At 40.8% G+C, this 15,252-nt stretch overlaps 1 protein-coding gene across 2 annotated transcripts in view; it reads left to right on the top strand.

The window, feature by feature from the left end:
- Positions 1-15,252, top strand: part of CLTC (clathrin heavy chain) — a 34,414-nt gene that overhangs the window by 5,761 nt on the left and 13,401 nt on the right. For both annotated transcript variants that reach the window (XM_069790990.1, XM_069790991.1), the window contains exons 2-15: positions 2,847-3,054; positions 5,206-5,474; positions 5,822-5,983; positions 7,326-7,439; positions 7,846-8,019; positions 8,888-9,085; positions 9,746-9,946; positions 10,553-10,705; positions 11,015-11,137; positions 11,408-11,545; positions 11,671-11,835; positions 11,956-12,136; positions 13,232-13,395; positions 15,110-15,235. In XM_069790990.1, the coding sequence (XP_069647091.1) occupies positions 2,847-3,054; positions 5,206-5,474; positions 5,822-5,983; positions 7,326-7,439; positions 7,846-8,019; positions 8,888-9,085; positions 9,746-9,946; positions 10,553-10,705; positions 11,015-11,137; positions 11,408-11,545; positions 11,671-11,835; positions 11,956-12,136; positions 13,232-13,395; positions 15,110-15,235 (2,376 nt within the window). The remainder of the gene's footprint in view (positions 1-2,846; positions 3,055-5,205; positions 5,475-5,821; positions 5,984-7,325; positions 7,440-7,845; positions 8,020-8,887; positions 9,086-9,745; positions 9,947-10,552; positions 10,706-11,014; positions 11,138-11,407; positions 11,546-11,670; positions 11,836-11,955; positions 12,137-13,231; positions 13,396-15,109; positions 15,236-15,252) is intronic.

Raw genomic sequence — 15,252 nt, 5'->3', positions numbered from 1 at the left:
ACCCGATACATCTGTGCATCAGGTCTGAGTGCAGCCAAGAAGTTACCATTAGCCTTACTGACTGGGCAAAGCAAGTACCACTCTTGGCTGGTGATGCTCTTGTGTAATCAAATGCAGAGATTGTCACGGTTAGAGTCATCTTCCTGGTTTTGTGCTTGAAGCAGACTTGGTTCATGCACTTGGATCTGTTGAGATTAAAAGATGAAACGTTAGCAGAAAGTGCTTGTATACTTAAAGACCTCACTAATGGTCACGCCTCCATCAAAAAGCTTCTTCAAGCTTTCTTCAGAGCTCCAGTGCCAATCAACTAAATCTTTTCAAAGGAATATCTAGCCTTTGAAAATGGCCTCAAGTTTAAAAATGACCGCATCTTCCACTACTAACTATGGTTGGATGCCGCAGAGGTGATGCCTAGCAGATGGCAGTTTGATCATGATTAAGATAAATCTGTCTTGCAATACCTAAGCAACTTTGATTCAGTGGCTAAGTCCAGGCCTCCCTAAGAGGTCTGCCATCTGCTAGGACTTGGTTTGTTCTGTCAACAATGTTTGAGTATAGTGCTGTGAGTTACTGCCAGGCGGAGTACTTGGCACTCAAACTACCCTCCTCTACCAAACTAACAAGGAAATGGATTGCTTGATAAATGATTTTGCACTTGTTAAGCTTGCAGCCCTAGCAAAAGGAAATGCAACATCATAGTAAGTCTCTCCAGCTCTACCAGATGAAACTCTTACATCTTCAAACCTTCTCTGCCTGCAGGGGTGTGATTGGGTTGCATATAGCCCTGCCTAGCTGATGTACAAATACCAGAGTTTTGGGCCTAGAGAATACTACCCAAATAAAGGTGTGAAAGGGAGAAATGAACTTAAATCTGAAATCTCCTAAGCGAATCCATGTTGCTAAAGAATGTGTGGTTGGATTCTGTGGTGCTGGACCTCAAACGCTGACTTAAACCTGAGTAAGAGTTCCGACCTGTCAAGGAGGTAGGATTTGATTTTTTTATAGCTGTAGCATTAAGACAGTTTTCTCTTGGGAGAGCTGATAAAACACTTATCTTTCACCTGAAAGTTTCCTGGCTTTATTGTCAGGTGGATGGATGTAAAGGGAGCTGTCTCTGAATGAAACTGTTCACTGTGTGGCGTCGCAGGAAGTGTAGGTATTCTGCCTTGGAAGAACAGCTTCAGCTAGTCAGTCACGGTAACTAGCTTGATGCCTAGCTTCAAGAATTACATTTAAATCTGTTCTGCTTGTAGTCTTATCTCTTGTGAAATCTTTTGAAGAAGAAAAGCTGAGTAGACCTTAAGTTTACCAAAAGATCAGTGTTAACTCTCTGTCAACTAGTTATGAAATGAGCCCTTAAACATTAAAAAGCTTCAAATGGTGAAGTCCTCTCTTGAAAGAGCACGGTAACTTCAATGAAATAGTGTCCTTTAGGACAAAGGACTTAAATGCAGAGCGCCCAGAGAACCATGCATGAAGTCTGAATCATCTGCAAGAAAGGCTCTCCTTCAGCAGACCCAAGGAGCTAAAACTGACTTGCTTTTGAGTCTCAACCTTAAACTGTACCAAGATCTGTCTGTCTTGATTCACTGGGTGATATAAATAGTCCATTGACGTGCCTTTTGTGAAGCTCGTTCTGTTAACTTGGTGTGCTGTAGCTTAGAGGTTACTTGTTACTCGCGTGCGTTGCCTGAAAGCTGGGGCGAAGGGGAAGTGTAGTAAAACACCCTCTTTATCACAAGCTGCAAGTAGGCAGAACGGAGCAGCTGAGGTGTGGTCATCTCAGAGCTTGTACAGAGCACAGCTGATAAGAGCTTACTGTTTTGCTTCAAACTAGTACAATAATACTAAAAAGGCTTTGAAGGTCTAGCCCTTCTTGGGAGTCCTTGGGCTTGAAGTTCAAACAGTCTCCCAGAAAGAAGAATATCTGAAGTATTAGAAATGATAATTCCTTTAACGGTAGAAAACTGGTCTTGAGTTTTTAAGGTATATCCACCCACAAGCTGGGTATCTGTATGTGAGGTGAACTAACCATTCTGCATTTTAGCTGTTAAAAATGGAATAAACTTTGTTTCACTACTGACATCCTAACACACCAGCCTGTTGCAAATGCAATGAAGCGGTATTAATTAAACTGTGTTTTGTTGCAAGCCATACTAGAAACATAATTTAAGGGTATGCATTTAAAGGTTTACAGAAGTAGACTGTGGCTCAGCAGAAAAGAAGGTGGTTTATTGATATCTTCTGTGTTAAGTGTGGCTGTGGATGAGCCATGTCTGATTTCAGTAGTGTCCATCTCGAATGTGTTAGCTCTGCCTGCTGGGTGGCATACAGCCTTGCTGCTAGACAGGACTAGGCTAATTGCTAGACAGGTAGCTTTTTTTAACTCTACAAGGATAAAGATAAAGCTCAGACGCCTCACATGTGATGCTAAGCTTGAAATAGCGATAGCTGCCAAGCTCAGTGGAATAAGTTAGGGCTCTGGAAGCAAAGCTGGTGAGAGTGAGTACTGAAGCTGCAACTCTAGCAGAGCTACCAGGAGCAGGCAAGTTCATCGTGCCTTAAACTGTATGAGGGGCTCAAAAGTTGAGTTCTCAAAACAGTAAGTTTTAAATGGACCTCGAAGACAAGATACCAAGCACCTGAGTGCTGCAGGGCTTCTTCAGGAAGCCTGCGGGGTTTAATTGAAGATGGGCAAGAATTTACGTGCCATGCCATTTTTGGGTGGCGTGGTTGTACTGTCACAAAAAGGTAGGTGAAACCTAGTATCTCTTGCAATTTTCACAAAAGCTGTTCATGGCTATACCAAGGTAGTAACTTAATGCTAAACCTTTTTTCTCTTCCAGCTCCAAAATCTGGGCATCAACCCAGCAAACATTGGCTTCAGCACTCTGACAATGGAGTCTGACAAATTCATCTGCATAAGAGAGAAAGTAGGAGAACAGGCTCAAGTGGTGATCATTGACATGAATGACCCCAGCAACCCTATTCGAAGACCAATTTCAGCTGACAGTGCTATCATGAACCCCGCCAGTAAAGTCATTGCGTTAAAAGGTATGGAAGTCCTGATAAAGAAATGTTTGAAATGGATGGACAGCTTTCTGTAAGACTAGTTTATGACAGACTTAAGTCTCTCAGGCAATTTATGTGGGAGGATCCCTTACCAATTTTCCACAGCTTAATGGGAGCTTAAGTTTAATGCATTTTCAGTTCTTCTGAAGGTAGCTGGGCAGTAAACTTCAGCTGAGGCTTCCTGCTCTTTGCTGATCATTAGGATGATTTTTTTGCTTCAGTCAGAATGCTTACGGCTTCTGAGCAGGGAGAGCTGGAAGGAAAGTGTAGGCTTTAAGATACTTCTGGAGCCTCAAGCCTGGAATCATATTAGAGGGAAGTCAGACTTGATCTACTAAGCGTATAAGGTCTGTCAAGTAAGCCTCTCTTTACAGAGAGGAAAACTAAGACTGGGGAGGAAGGGAAATATTCTGGAAGGCCTTAGTCTGGCCTTGCTGGAAGAGGCCAGCGCACAAGTTTGTGCGTATTTATTGTATCAGTCAGTGATAAGAAGGGTAAAACTATGCAGGGCAGATTTGTGTGGTGAATAAAGCACAAGGTCAGCTAGCTTGGTATCTCTGGCAATACAGAAAACAAGCATTCCTCTGGAGTTTCCAGAAGTGTCGATCTCTTTCCCCAAGAGGCCCAAGAAGCCTTAAATATTGTCACTCCAGAAATGCATGTATTGCTAATGGAAAGATTTATATGTATTCAATGTTATCTAAGTTTGACTTTAATACTGTGCTACTGTTTTGTCACAACTTTAATGCTTTCTTGTGTGTGCAGATGGTGAGTTATTTCGATTGACTGTACTAGTTCCTGTCGTGTCTTATGAAAAGGAAAAGCAGAATAAAATGGCTCAGATCTATGGTGCACATGGCTGAACAGTGGTGTTTAAGCAACTGAAAGCCTAAAATTCAGAGGTTTTTCATGCCTTCCCAAGCAAGGGAATCCTTAAGATTCAGAAAATTAATCCACTCGAGAACTTGAAGTGTACTTAAACTATTGGGGTCTTGATATTAAGCTTTTTATAAACAGGACTGACCCTTTCAATTTATGTCTAGATTTTGCCTCATGCTGTGCAAGGCATATTAAGTAGGATACATGTTACCTGAATGTCATCTCCCTTGACTCTAAAGCTCCAGCTGCACTAGATATGGAAACAAACTGCTAGCCTGTAGCCTGAGTAACCCTATTAGACAGTCTTCTCCACGCTCTGGAGAAGCTCCTGACTCTGCACCTTCTGTCAATAGCTGAACTAATGGTGGCTTCTAACTAAACTAATCCTTGGTCAGTGAAGGCACTTGCCCATATGGCACTGTGACTTTATCAAGCTGAGTTACTGTTAGTAACTGTAGCAGATATTCTGACCTGCACCTAGTTTCCCATGATCTCTTATATTCCTCTTGGGCTACACTAGCACGGGCTTAAATAGCTGCCTCCTAAAACTAGTAGAAGTTGGTCAGAACCTTCCTTATCTTCTCAACAGGAAGAAATAATTTCTTATATGCCACTGCATTGTAAAAACTGGTAGAAATGACTGCAGGTGGCTGTTCAGGATGTGTGTATGCACCATTCTATGTAATTCAGAGAACTTTTTCCTCTTACCTTCTAGAGCTTGTGTTGGTCACTAGATTCCCTTCCTTGCACAGTTTCTGTTAGTCTGGTTTGCAACCAGTAGCTGTGTGTCCCATTAGTGCAACCTAAGGGTTTTGGTTAATGAGTCTGAATTACGAAAGCCCTCTGCTAACTTGACTGTTGCATGTTGCGCTTTTTTAATACTTAAAACAGATGTGGACATAGTTTCTAATGACACCGGCATAGCTCTCATCACAACTTTCAAGATATTCAGCATTATTGTAACCTGGTTTTGATGTATGTGAAGTATCGTACAACTGAAGCTCTTGTCTCCTACCAAGTTGTTTTCCACATCTGTTTGGTAGCTCAGTAGTGGCAAATTGGTAAAATTAGCCCTAGGAATGTGGTCTGGTTAAAAGTAATAGCTGATCACTGAAGATACTGCCAGTATATAACAACATTTTCTTGAAGGAAGTCGTAAGGGTTTAATATCATAGTGCAGCTCTTCTACTTTTAACCAGTGCTTGAAGTAACAAGTGGAAACTGTAACATGGCAAACACTGTTGTGTTTTCTAGCTGGGAAAACGCTTCAAATATTTAACATTGAAATGAAGAGCAAAATGAAGGCTCATACAATGACAGATGATGTCACCTTCTGGAAGTGGATCTCTCTGAATACTGTTGCCCTTGTAACGGATAATGCAGTCTACCACTGGAGTATGGAGGGGGAGTCCCAGCCTGTGAAAATGTTTGATCGCCATTCTAGTCTTGCTGGCTGCCAGATCATCAACTACCGTACTGATGCTAAGCAGAAATGGCTACTGCTAACAGGCATATCTGCACAGGTACTTTACCACTAGGGAGGCCTGCCATGGAAAACCCAGAGCTCGTCTTGTTTCCTCCTCCTATAGGAGCAGGACTGATATGTTTGTTTTCTTTCCTAAAACATTGTTGGGAATGTAAATGCTTGTCTTGATCTTCAAATAACAAACTTAAGTGTAACTGAAAATATTACAATAATGGTATAAACACTAGTACAAGGTTAAGAGTCTTAAGTGATGCCTTTGTAAGAGAATGGTACCTCATGGCATGGTACTTCAGCTTGATATGACAACATATTTACTAACACTAACTTAAATAAAATTACTGGCTGAGTGCCTGTAATTCCTGACTCCTGTTCTGTCTTGTCTAGCAAAATCGTGTTGTGGGAGCAATGCAGCTATATTCTGTAGACAGAAAAGTGTCACAACCAATTGAGGGACACGCAGCTAGCTTTGCGCAGTTCAAGATGGAAGGAAATGCTGAAGAATCCACTCTCTTCTGTTTTGCAGTAAGAGGGCAAGCTGGGGGTAAGGTAAGACTTGGTTCTAAATATGCTGTAATCTTTAGTGACTCACTCTGGTTATCTGCTTCCAGGAAACCAAATGGTTTAATGCACAAAGTTGCCTTTAGGAATAAAAGTGAAGGACTATGTGTCAACCTGGATGCTATATATCTATGTATGTGAAAACTGGTGCATACAGAGCTTCACAGCAGGGACTACCTGATGTAGCAGGAGTCTGTTTCGAGTCATGAAGTAAGGTGGCATGTTATAACCAGCCTAATTAGCTGCTTGAAACATGTGACTCTCAGCTTCGCAGGCTAAGCTTAAGGGAAAAGCTGTTGTAATCTTTCTTTGATGCTGATCCCCAGTATCAGGCTTAACTTCCAAAATATTGGATACAAAAAATTGAACACTAGAGTTACAAGGCTAACTAGTTGTCTAATACTAACACTGGAATTACATGAGCTGCTTTGTGACAGCTAAAACAAGGTAAAACCAAAGCTAGATTCAGAGAAACATCTTCAGAAATGTCTCTGTAAAATGTTAACCAACTTGAAAGAGTGTGTATAGTGACCTAATTGAATCCTTAAACTTCTAAGTAGCTAGAGGTAACTAAAGATTATGCTTAACTGTTTCCCTCACCTATGGTACATGAATATGTGTCGTGGTTTAACCCCAGCCAGCAACTAAGCACCACGCAGCCGCTCACTCACTTCCCCCCCATCCAGTGGGATGGGGGAGAAAATCAGGAAAAGAAGTAAAACTCCTGGGTTGAGATAAGAACGATTTAATAGAACAGAAAAGAAGAGACTAATAATGATAATGATAACACTAATAAAATGACAACAGTAGTAATAAAAGGATTGAAATGTACAAATGATGCGCAGGGCAATTGCTCACCACCCGCCGACCGACACCCAGCCAGTCCCCGAGCGGCGAATCCCTGCCCCCCCCTTCCCAGTTCCTAAACTAGATGGGACGTCCCATGGTATGGAATACACTGTTGGCCAGTTTGGGTCAGGTGCCCTGGCTGGGCATGAGAAGCTGAAAAATCCTTGACTGTAGTCTAAACACTACTGAGCAACAACTGAAAACATCAGTGTTATCAACATTCTTCACATACTGAACTCAAAACATAGCACTGTACTGGCTACTAGGAAGACAGTTAACTACATCCCAGCTGAAACCAGGACAATATGGTATGCCACACGTTTAGCCAGTGAAAATATTTAGGAAGACTGACTTAGTTTATCTCTGCATAAGCTTGGGATTAAGGCTCAGCAGCAAAAGAATTGATGTATCTTTATTGTTGAATCTATTGTCACAGAAATTAAATACAACAACTAACAGACTAATCTTATCTATTGCACAGTTACATATCATTGAAGTTGGCACACCACCCACCGGGAATCAGCCATTTCCGAAGAAAGCAGTGGATGTCTTCTTTCCTCCTGAAGCACAAAATGACTTTCCTGTTGCCATGCAGGTATGACAGCTGCAAACAAGAGCATAAGAAGGAGTCTGTAGCTTCTCTTGGTGGATGTGACACTGTAACAGGGGACTGGAAGCCAGGTGGTCAATATATTGACCTGAGGCTTGGCACTAAACTGTTGTGATTTCTGCCTCTGCTTCAGTGGTGTTAAAGGAAAGGTGGAGACTGAAGGAGCATTCAAAAGCAGCATGTTCCTGTTTATGGAAGAAATATCCATGTATATTTAATTTGTCTTTCAAGCTCTTAAAACATCATTCTACTGTGATAGTACTCAAGTATTAAGTAAAAATATAACAGCACTTCTAGTTCTCCTGAAATGGCATGGCTATCTGCTGATTATTAAAAGCACTTACTTGCTTTATCCAATATCAAATTTGATTAATCTGTTCCTGTTTTGCAGATCAGTGACAAGCACGATGTGGTGTTTCTCATAACAAAATATGGCTATATCCACTTGTATGACCTGGAAACTGGCACTTGTATCTACATGAACAGAATCAGTGGAGAGACTATATTTGTTACTGCACAGCATGAAGCAACAGCTGGAATTATTGGAGTAAACAGAAAGGGACAAGTAAGGAAGCTTTGCCCGGAAACCACTTGTTTAGCTAATCCCACTGGCCCTTAATGATGCACTGTAGTGTTCATATCAATGTCTAGAGGTTTACGTAAATTAACAAGACAGAATAGTAGAATGAGGAATATGGTAGTTTTGGATAGTTGAACAGGAGTGCAGCTTGTCTGACTTCTAGTTTCTTCTACAGCTCAAGTTCTAGTTGCATAATTTGGAGGGTTTTGTAATGGCAGTCAGTGGATCTAAACACTGTCTTGCTATTGAGGATGGAACTAGTGTATACCTCTCTTTTTGGGGGCAGATTGTATCCTCTTGCAGAGCATATGCTAATGGAAGTCTTAAATATGTTAACTTTGAACTCTGTTGAGAATATCTGGTGTCTGATGGTGTTCTGAGCCCTAAAGAAAATCTGCTGCTGTATCTCCATACACGTCTAACTTAACTAGTTTAAACTAGTCTGCTAACATTGTACAGGTATGCCTTTAGACTGAATTGATTTCAAATGTTGTCGCTTGTTGAGCATGGGTAATACAGAGCAGAAGTCTTGTTCCTAGTTTATCCTCCACGACTGGTTACTTAAGACACTGAGTACAGGTTATAGAAGGATAGTACTTACATCCCTGTATTTCTGACCTCTGTCAATACCTCAGTTTAAACTGACTGTTAATCATCTGCCTTGATGCAGTCATTGGATGGTAGAGGTTCTTTCTAACTGGAGCTCTGTTTCTTAAATAGAATGACACAACTCTGCAGTTATCAAGGCATGAAAAAACTTTCCATGTATGCTATTGCTTTCCTTGTAGAGGTTAGCTTAGCCTTTGGCTCACTTATATTTGGACTAACTGGAAGTTTTCCTTGATTTCTTCAGGTGCTCTCAGTGTGTGTGGAAGAAGAGAATATTATTCCCTATATCACAAATGTGCTGCAGAATCCTGACCTAGCTTTACGAATGGCTGTCCGCAACAACCTGGCAGGTGCTGAGGAACTCTTTGCCAGAAAATTCAATGCACTGTTTGCACAAGGGAACTATTCGGAGGCAGCAAAAGTGGCAGCTAATGCCCCAAAGGTAATAGACTGGTATTCAGAACAGTACTGAACTCTACCGGCTTACACTGCTTGCTTCAGGAAAGTTTGCTGAATTTCGTAAGTAGCAAGATGAGAATCTTGTTACTGCTCCTGTCCTAATGTAGTACTAGACATACCTGTGAAGAACCTGTACACAATGTGCTGACAGTATTGATTGTATACTGGAAGATCTTAAAGCTTGTATGAAGCCCACAGAGGGGGAGAGGAATAAATGATGAAGTAATGGCTATGAGGCTTAATGTTTCTGGTACTTATCTTTACTTTTCCAATGATTAAAAAAGTTTCTATGAAAAGACAACCTCTAGCTGGGGCTGCACCTGGAAAGAAGATAAAAAGGACAGACTAAGAGACTAAATTCAGATGAGAGGAACTTGCTTGCAAGGAAAAGGGTGTCTTAATTCTGTAGGACAGTTCTCTGAACTTAAATCTGCATTGCTACTGATAGGCTACTATTGCACATCTTCTGTCAAAACATCTCAAAGGGAATATCTGAGCTGATGTTATACTGCTGCTGACTTATTCCGGGCTGGCAAAACATAATGTTGCTGTGGCAAGCATTTCTAACTTCAGCTTTCTGGAGAAACTCTTGCCAAGCCACAATAGCAGAAGAGAAAACTAAAGTGCATCTTATTTCTGGCAGGGAATCCTGCGTACTCCAGACACCATACGCCGGTTCCAGAGTGTTCCAGCTCAGCCGGGACAGACTTCCCCTTTACTACAGTACTTCGGCATTCTGCTTGACCAAGGGCAGCTGAATAAGTACGAGTCACTGGAACTCTGCAGACCAGTGCTTCAGCAGGGACGCAAACAGCTCTTGGAAAAATGGTTAAAAGAAGATAAGGTAAATTTGGGGTAGATACCTTTAGAGCCCTGGAGGCGGAGGGACATAACTGCTTGACAGCCTCTCCTCCTTCCCAGGAAAACTCAATGGGGCAACTCATCAATGTGCTAGTGTGATCAAACAGTTGAGCAGTAGGTGTTCACTCTACCTGTAACTATGACCCATATTATTGCAAGAGAATTGTTCAAATACTCCAAGAGCTTCACTTATTCTACTTAAAATTACAGCAGAGTCAACTTGGTGTGGAAAAGCTCCTGAGCTGCTGCCTTTTTTTCCCAAACCACTTCAGGCTTCTTTGGATACTCACTTGCATATACTTTGAGCTGTGGTTATGTTTCTGTAATTAGCTGAAGAAACATGCTGATACAATGTATCATCTAATTCTTTTTAGCTCTATGAATGTATTTCTGACTCCTGTAGAGAACAGCGTAAGGAGCAGAGGCCATTAGATCACTGCTGAAAGAGTCAGATAATGCTACCAAGCTGGGTCTTAATTTTTTTTTTTTTAAGAGAAATCCAAAAGGAAGACAAATGAGGAAGAAGGTAGTAATGCATTTCGGCAGGGCACTGTCAGGGTGGACTGACTGTATTTCTGTCTTTAAACAGCTGGAGTGCTCAGAGGAGCTGGGAGACCTTGTGAAATCTGTAGATCCTACACTAGCACTTAGTGTCTATCTGAGAGCCAACGTTCCAAACAAAGTCATCCAGTGTTTTGCTGAAACAGGACAAGTCCAGAAGATTGTTTTGTATGCAAAGAAGGTGAGAGGAAATTAAATTGCCAAATCTGTCCTGTGTTTAAGAATAACCAGTGTATGTTCCAATGCAGCTAAAAGTAATTGTGGGGGGAATCTGAGAATCTGTGTAGTACCTACTTTGGCCTAAGGTTTTGTTATGAATAATTACTGCTAGACTTCATACATGTATCCTTTCCTACTTCCCTATGTAGCCTCTTCCAAATGAGGAAATCCTGACTGGGTTGTGTAAGCTACTGACAGTAGCTTTTACTGAGCTCTGTATTGAACAAGGTGTGCGCTCTCGCTGAGTTATTACTTTTCATTATCTCTTCAGGTTGGATATACTCCAGACTGGATTTTTTTGCTGAGGAATGTAATGAGAATCAGCCCTGATCAAGGACAGCAGTTTGCACAAATGCTTGTTCAAGATGAAGAGCCTCTTGCAGACATAACACAAGTAAATAACTTTATTGCTATGAAATGTTAACTTCAAGGCCTTAAAATTGGTAAGAGGAGCCTTACTCTTACCATCAGAGACAGATTTTGAGCAACAAGTTTGGATTTACCTTTCTGGGACAATGCTGTTTCTTTCTTAGTTTTAAGAACACTAAATGGCAGCTTAGTGCAGTGCCAGAAAAAACAGTTTAGCTTTGGAAGCTGCACTTGATGTTATTTTGTTTAAATATACTTCCAGTTTCTAATCAAAAGCCTAAATCTTCATTTGCAGATTGTGGATGTCTTTATGGAGTATAATTTAATTCAGCAATGTACAGCCTTCTTGCTGGATGCACTGAAGAATAATCGCCCCTCAGAAGGTCCCCTGCAAACACGTTTACTTGAGATGAACCTCATGCATGCACCTCAGGTATGCTTTTCAGAGTTATTGGATTAGGCTTTTCTGTAGCTAGACTAGCCACTGCAATGTGGTCCATATCAAATGCTAGTGATAGTGTTTAGGAACTAAATGAAACTTTTCAATACTCCTTCTAGGTTGCAGATGCTATCCTGGGAAACCAAATGTTTACTCATTATGACCGCGCTCACATAGCTCAGCTGTGTGAGAAAGCTGGCTTGCTACAGAGAGCACTTGAACACTTCACAGACTTGTATGACATCAAGCGTGCAGTAGTTCACACTCATCTTCTCAATCCTGAGGTATGAGATCAAATATCCTGAATCTAGCAAAAGCCAGGCCATTAATAATTGCTTTCAATGTTTGACTTCGGAGTGTGGAGTGTTCTAATTTGATGTAAAATGGTTTACGTGTCTTTGCAGTGGTTAGTGAATTATTTCGGTTCCTTATCGGTAGAAGACTCTCTGGAGTGTCTGCGTGCTATGTTGTCTGCTAACATTCGTCAGAACCTGCAGATCTGTGTGCAGGTAGCTTCAAAATACCATGAACAGCTGTCAACACAGTCACTTATTGAGCTGTTTGAGTCTTTCAAGAGCTTTGAAGGTAAGTTTGTGCTCTTGCCTCTAGTAAAAGGAGCTAGTGCTCACCTCATCATACGTGTGCATATGAAGGACTGTCTCTGCTGAAATCTAGAAAGCCATATTGAACTTAAGTACCTAGGCCTCAAAAGTGTTTTAAAACCTGACCTAAACCTTAAAGTTTCCCTGTTAAGGAGGGCACCCACATTCAGTGTTGCATAGTTCGGTTTTCTGAAATCCTACCAAAAAGCTTGGAGCTGTAGACAGCCTTAAAAGTTAACCAAAGAAGCTGCTGGCCTTTTTCCTCTGTCCAAAATGGTCGTCTTAAATTTGTGTAGCCTTTGGTTTCGGGCTTTTGTACTTCTCAACAAGATGAGCTGTGTATAGTCTAGTTAGCATGGTGGTATGTCGGTACTCAAATCTCTGCAGATGTGTGGCTGGAACAGCATCTTGCTAAGTTTTAAAGAAAACCTTAAAGACTGAGAACCCAACGTAATCTTGGACTCTTGGAATTTGGAGAAAGTTTAGTGGAATAAGATGCTATTGTAGATAGGTTTCTTGTATAGGCAGCCTATGTGTTTTTTTCCAAAAAACACATTAATCTTTCTTGACTAAGTGACTTGGCAGTCACTTGTCTAAAGTAGTCAAGTAGTATATGGCATCAGCTTTAAGTGAACTTTGGCTGTGGGTCCTGGCAAGCAGCTTTTCCCCTGTGTGTTTGTTTTAGTGAAAGGTGTGATGATAGCTTTTGGTCACTAGTTCTGGTTTTCTAAACTCTTCCTTGCCTCCTGTCTAGGGGTTGTATGGAAGGCACATGCTGGATGTTTTAACAAAGCTGACCTATAGCAATTTATGCTAATACATCAGTATTTATCGAAGTTACATATAACACACTAGTCTGTGTAATACATGGGGAGGAACAACAGGCTCATCTCAGCTAGGACAATCTGCTCTTAATAAAACAATTATAATGCTTGAATCTTTTTTTCAGTTCTTTGTAAACTGCAGTAGTCAGATTCAAATTTTCATGTAATTGTAACTTGGAAGGCTTGCTTAAAAGCTAATATTGATCCAACTCAAGTGCTTTAGCGGAATAACATGTTGACTGTTTTCCCTCAAGGTTTGTTTTATTTCCTGGGCTCTATTGTAAACTTCAGCCAGGATCCAGATGTGCACTTCAAGTATATTCAAGCTGCGTGCAAGACAGGGCAAATTAAAGAAGTGGAAAGAATCTGCAGGGAAAGTAACTGCTATGATCCAGAACGTGTTAAAAACTTCCTCAAGGTAATATTTGGGTAGCACTGGACTGTCTTGGTCTGTTTGGGGTTCTGATAAAACGTGGTATGTGTCACCACTGAGATGAGTTAGCTCTGTGAAAATACAGATGAGTTGTAACCTTTGCTCTTAAGGATCCATCTGTCCTCTTAAACGAGAGGTATCTTAGCATGTTGGCAGTACCTCCTAATAGAGCCTGAGCCTGGAACAGTATCTCAAAAATGGAGAATCTGTCATATCAGTTCCTCACTTCTCTTAGTAAGGTTAACCTGGCTTGAACTCTTAACCTGTAATAATAGCACCAGTTCATCTAGAACTTGTTGCAGACGTCTGCTATAAAGTAGGAAACAGGTAACTTGAAGGTTGAGAGCAACCATAATGCCAAATGAGTTCAAAACTTAATGCTTATTTACAGTGTCATCAGCTTCAACTGAGTAGCTACAGAAACAACAAATGAATAGTGTCAGTTAATTCCATAAATGCTTTTAGAGTTCAGGGTTGATGTGTCTCAAGTCATTTTACTTGTACACGCTTACTGAAATTTTAGCCAGCTGAACAGCAGTTTAGCTCTGCTAGGATGTGCCAGTCAGTGCAAGTACACATGCTAACTGACTTACTGCTAGGATTCAGAGCATTGCTGAAACGTTTCTGAAGAGTGGAAAAAGATGGTGTGCTCAAAGTTCAGATTCTGTAGCCTGTTGTTAGTGCTGAGCTTATTGACAAATGTAACACTGCTAGAAATACCTGAGAAAGTGTGGGAGGGAAAAACTTTTATCTGGGAACATTTCCTGCCTTCATCTTTGTCGGTTACATAGCATAGTCTTAGATTTCGCTGATCATATCTGAAGATGGCAAAACTCTTCAAATGAGAATTCTATAAAAATAACCTGGTGTCATCGAGGTGTAAGGTATGTAAATTGATCAAGCCACCTAAGATATGTTATCAAGCTGTCAAATTCCTGATGAAAGCTATTGTTTTTTGTGCTGTTCCATGTCTGGAATGTGCAGGACATGTACCAGGTAAATCTCCCAGTACAGGCCTCCCTGTGTAAAGTCCTTAAGTGTAATTTATATGTAGGATTATATTCTGGGATGTGCATGTTCGAATAAGTGATCTGAAATATGCATCCGGAATACTGTCTGCCACATAGACTAAGCTTCTGTACTGTAATCGTCGTAATCTTATGCTGAAAGTTGGAATGCTTTTAGATAACTAATCTGATTAGCAATTTAAGTAGTACTGCTACTAGCTTGATTCTTACTGTTCTCTAAATCCAGAGTTAGAAGGTATCATAAGACACATGGTACTTGAAGTCAGTTCTGTATATAAGTTTATGAACCACAACTTAATCTAGTCTTGGTTAAATTCATTTTGAAATCCCAGAGTGCTAATCCTGCACACCAAACACCAGTGGCGACTAAAAATGGTATCTATAGCTTAGGCTTGTAATAGTTGTACTGTGTTGTAAGACTTTGTAGACTCTGCCATGCAAAGGGGCAGGGTTAAACTTCAGAAAGCTTCTTGCTGTAGGCCCTGAAGTGGGTGTGAGTACTCCTACTTGCTACATGTTGCAAGCAATTAGTTGAACAATAAGCTGTCACTATTTGGTTGACTGTTGAATTTTGGCTTTCCAAATTCAGCTGCTTTAACAGTTTAAGTGACTGTATTTGTCTGCTTAAGCCCCAGAACGAAACCAAATTACTAAAGCTCTTCTCTTTATAGGAAGCTAAACTCACTGACCAGTTGCCACTCATCATTGTATGTGATCGCTTTGACTTTGTCCACGACTTGGTGCTGTATTTGTATAGAAATAATCTCCAAAAATATATTGAGATTTATGTACAGAAGGTAAGTTACAATTTGTC

This window comes from Haliaeetus albicilla, chromosome 9 (assembly GCF_947461875.1).
Source record: "Haliaeetus albicilla chromosome 9, bHalAlb1.1, whole genome shotgun sequence".
NCBI lineage: Eukaryota > Metazoa > Chordata > Aves > Accipitriformes > Accipitridae > Haliaeetus > Haliaeetus albicilla.
The sequence above is the reverse complement of the archived record's forward strand: the minus strand, read 5'-3'. Positions and strand labels throughout refer to the sequence as shown.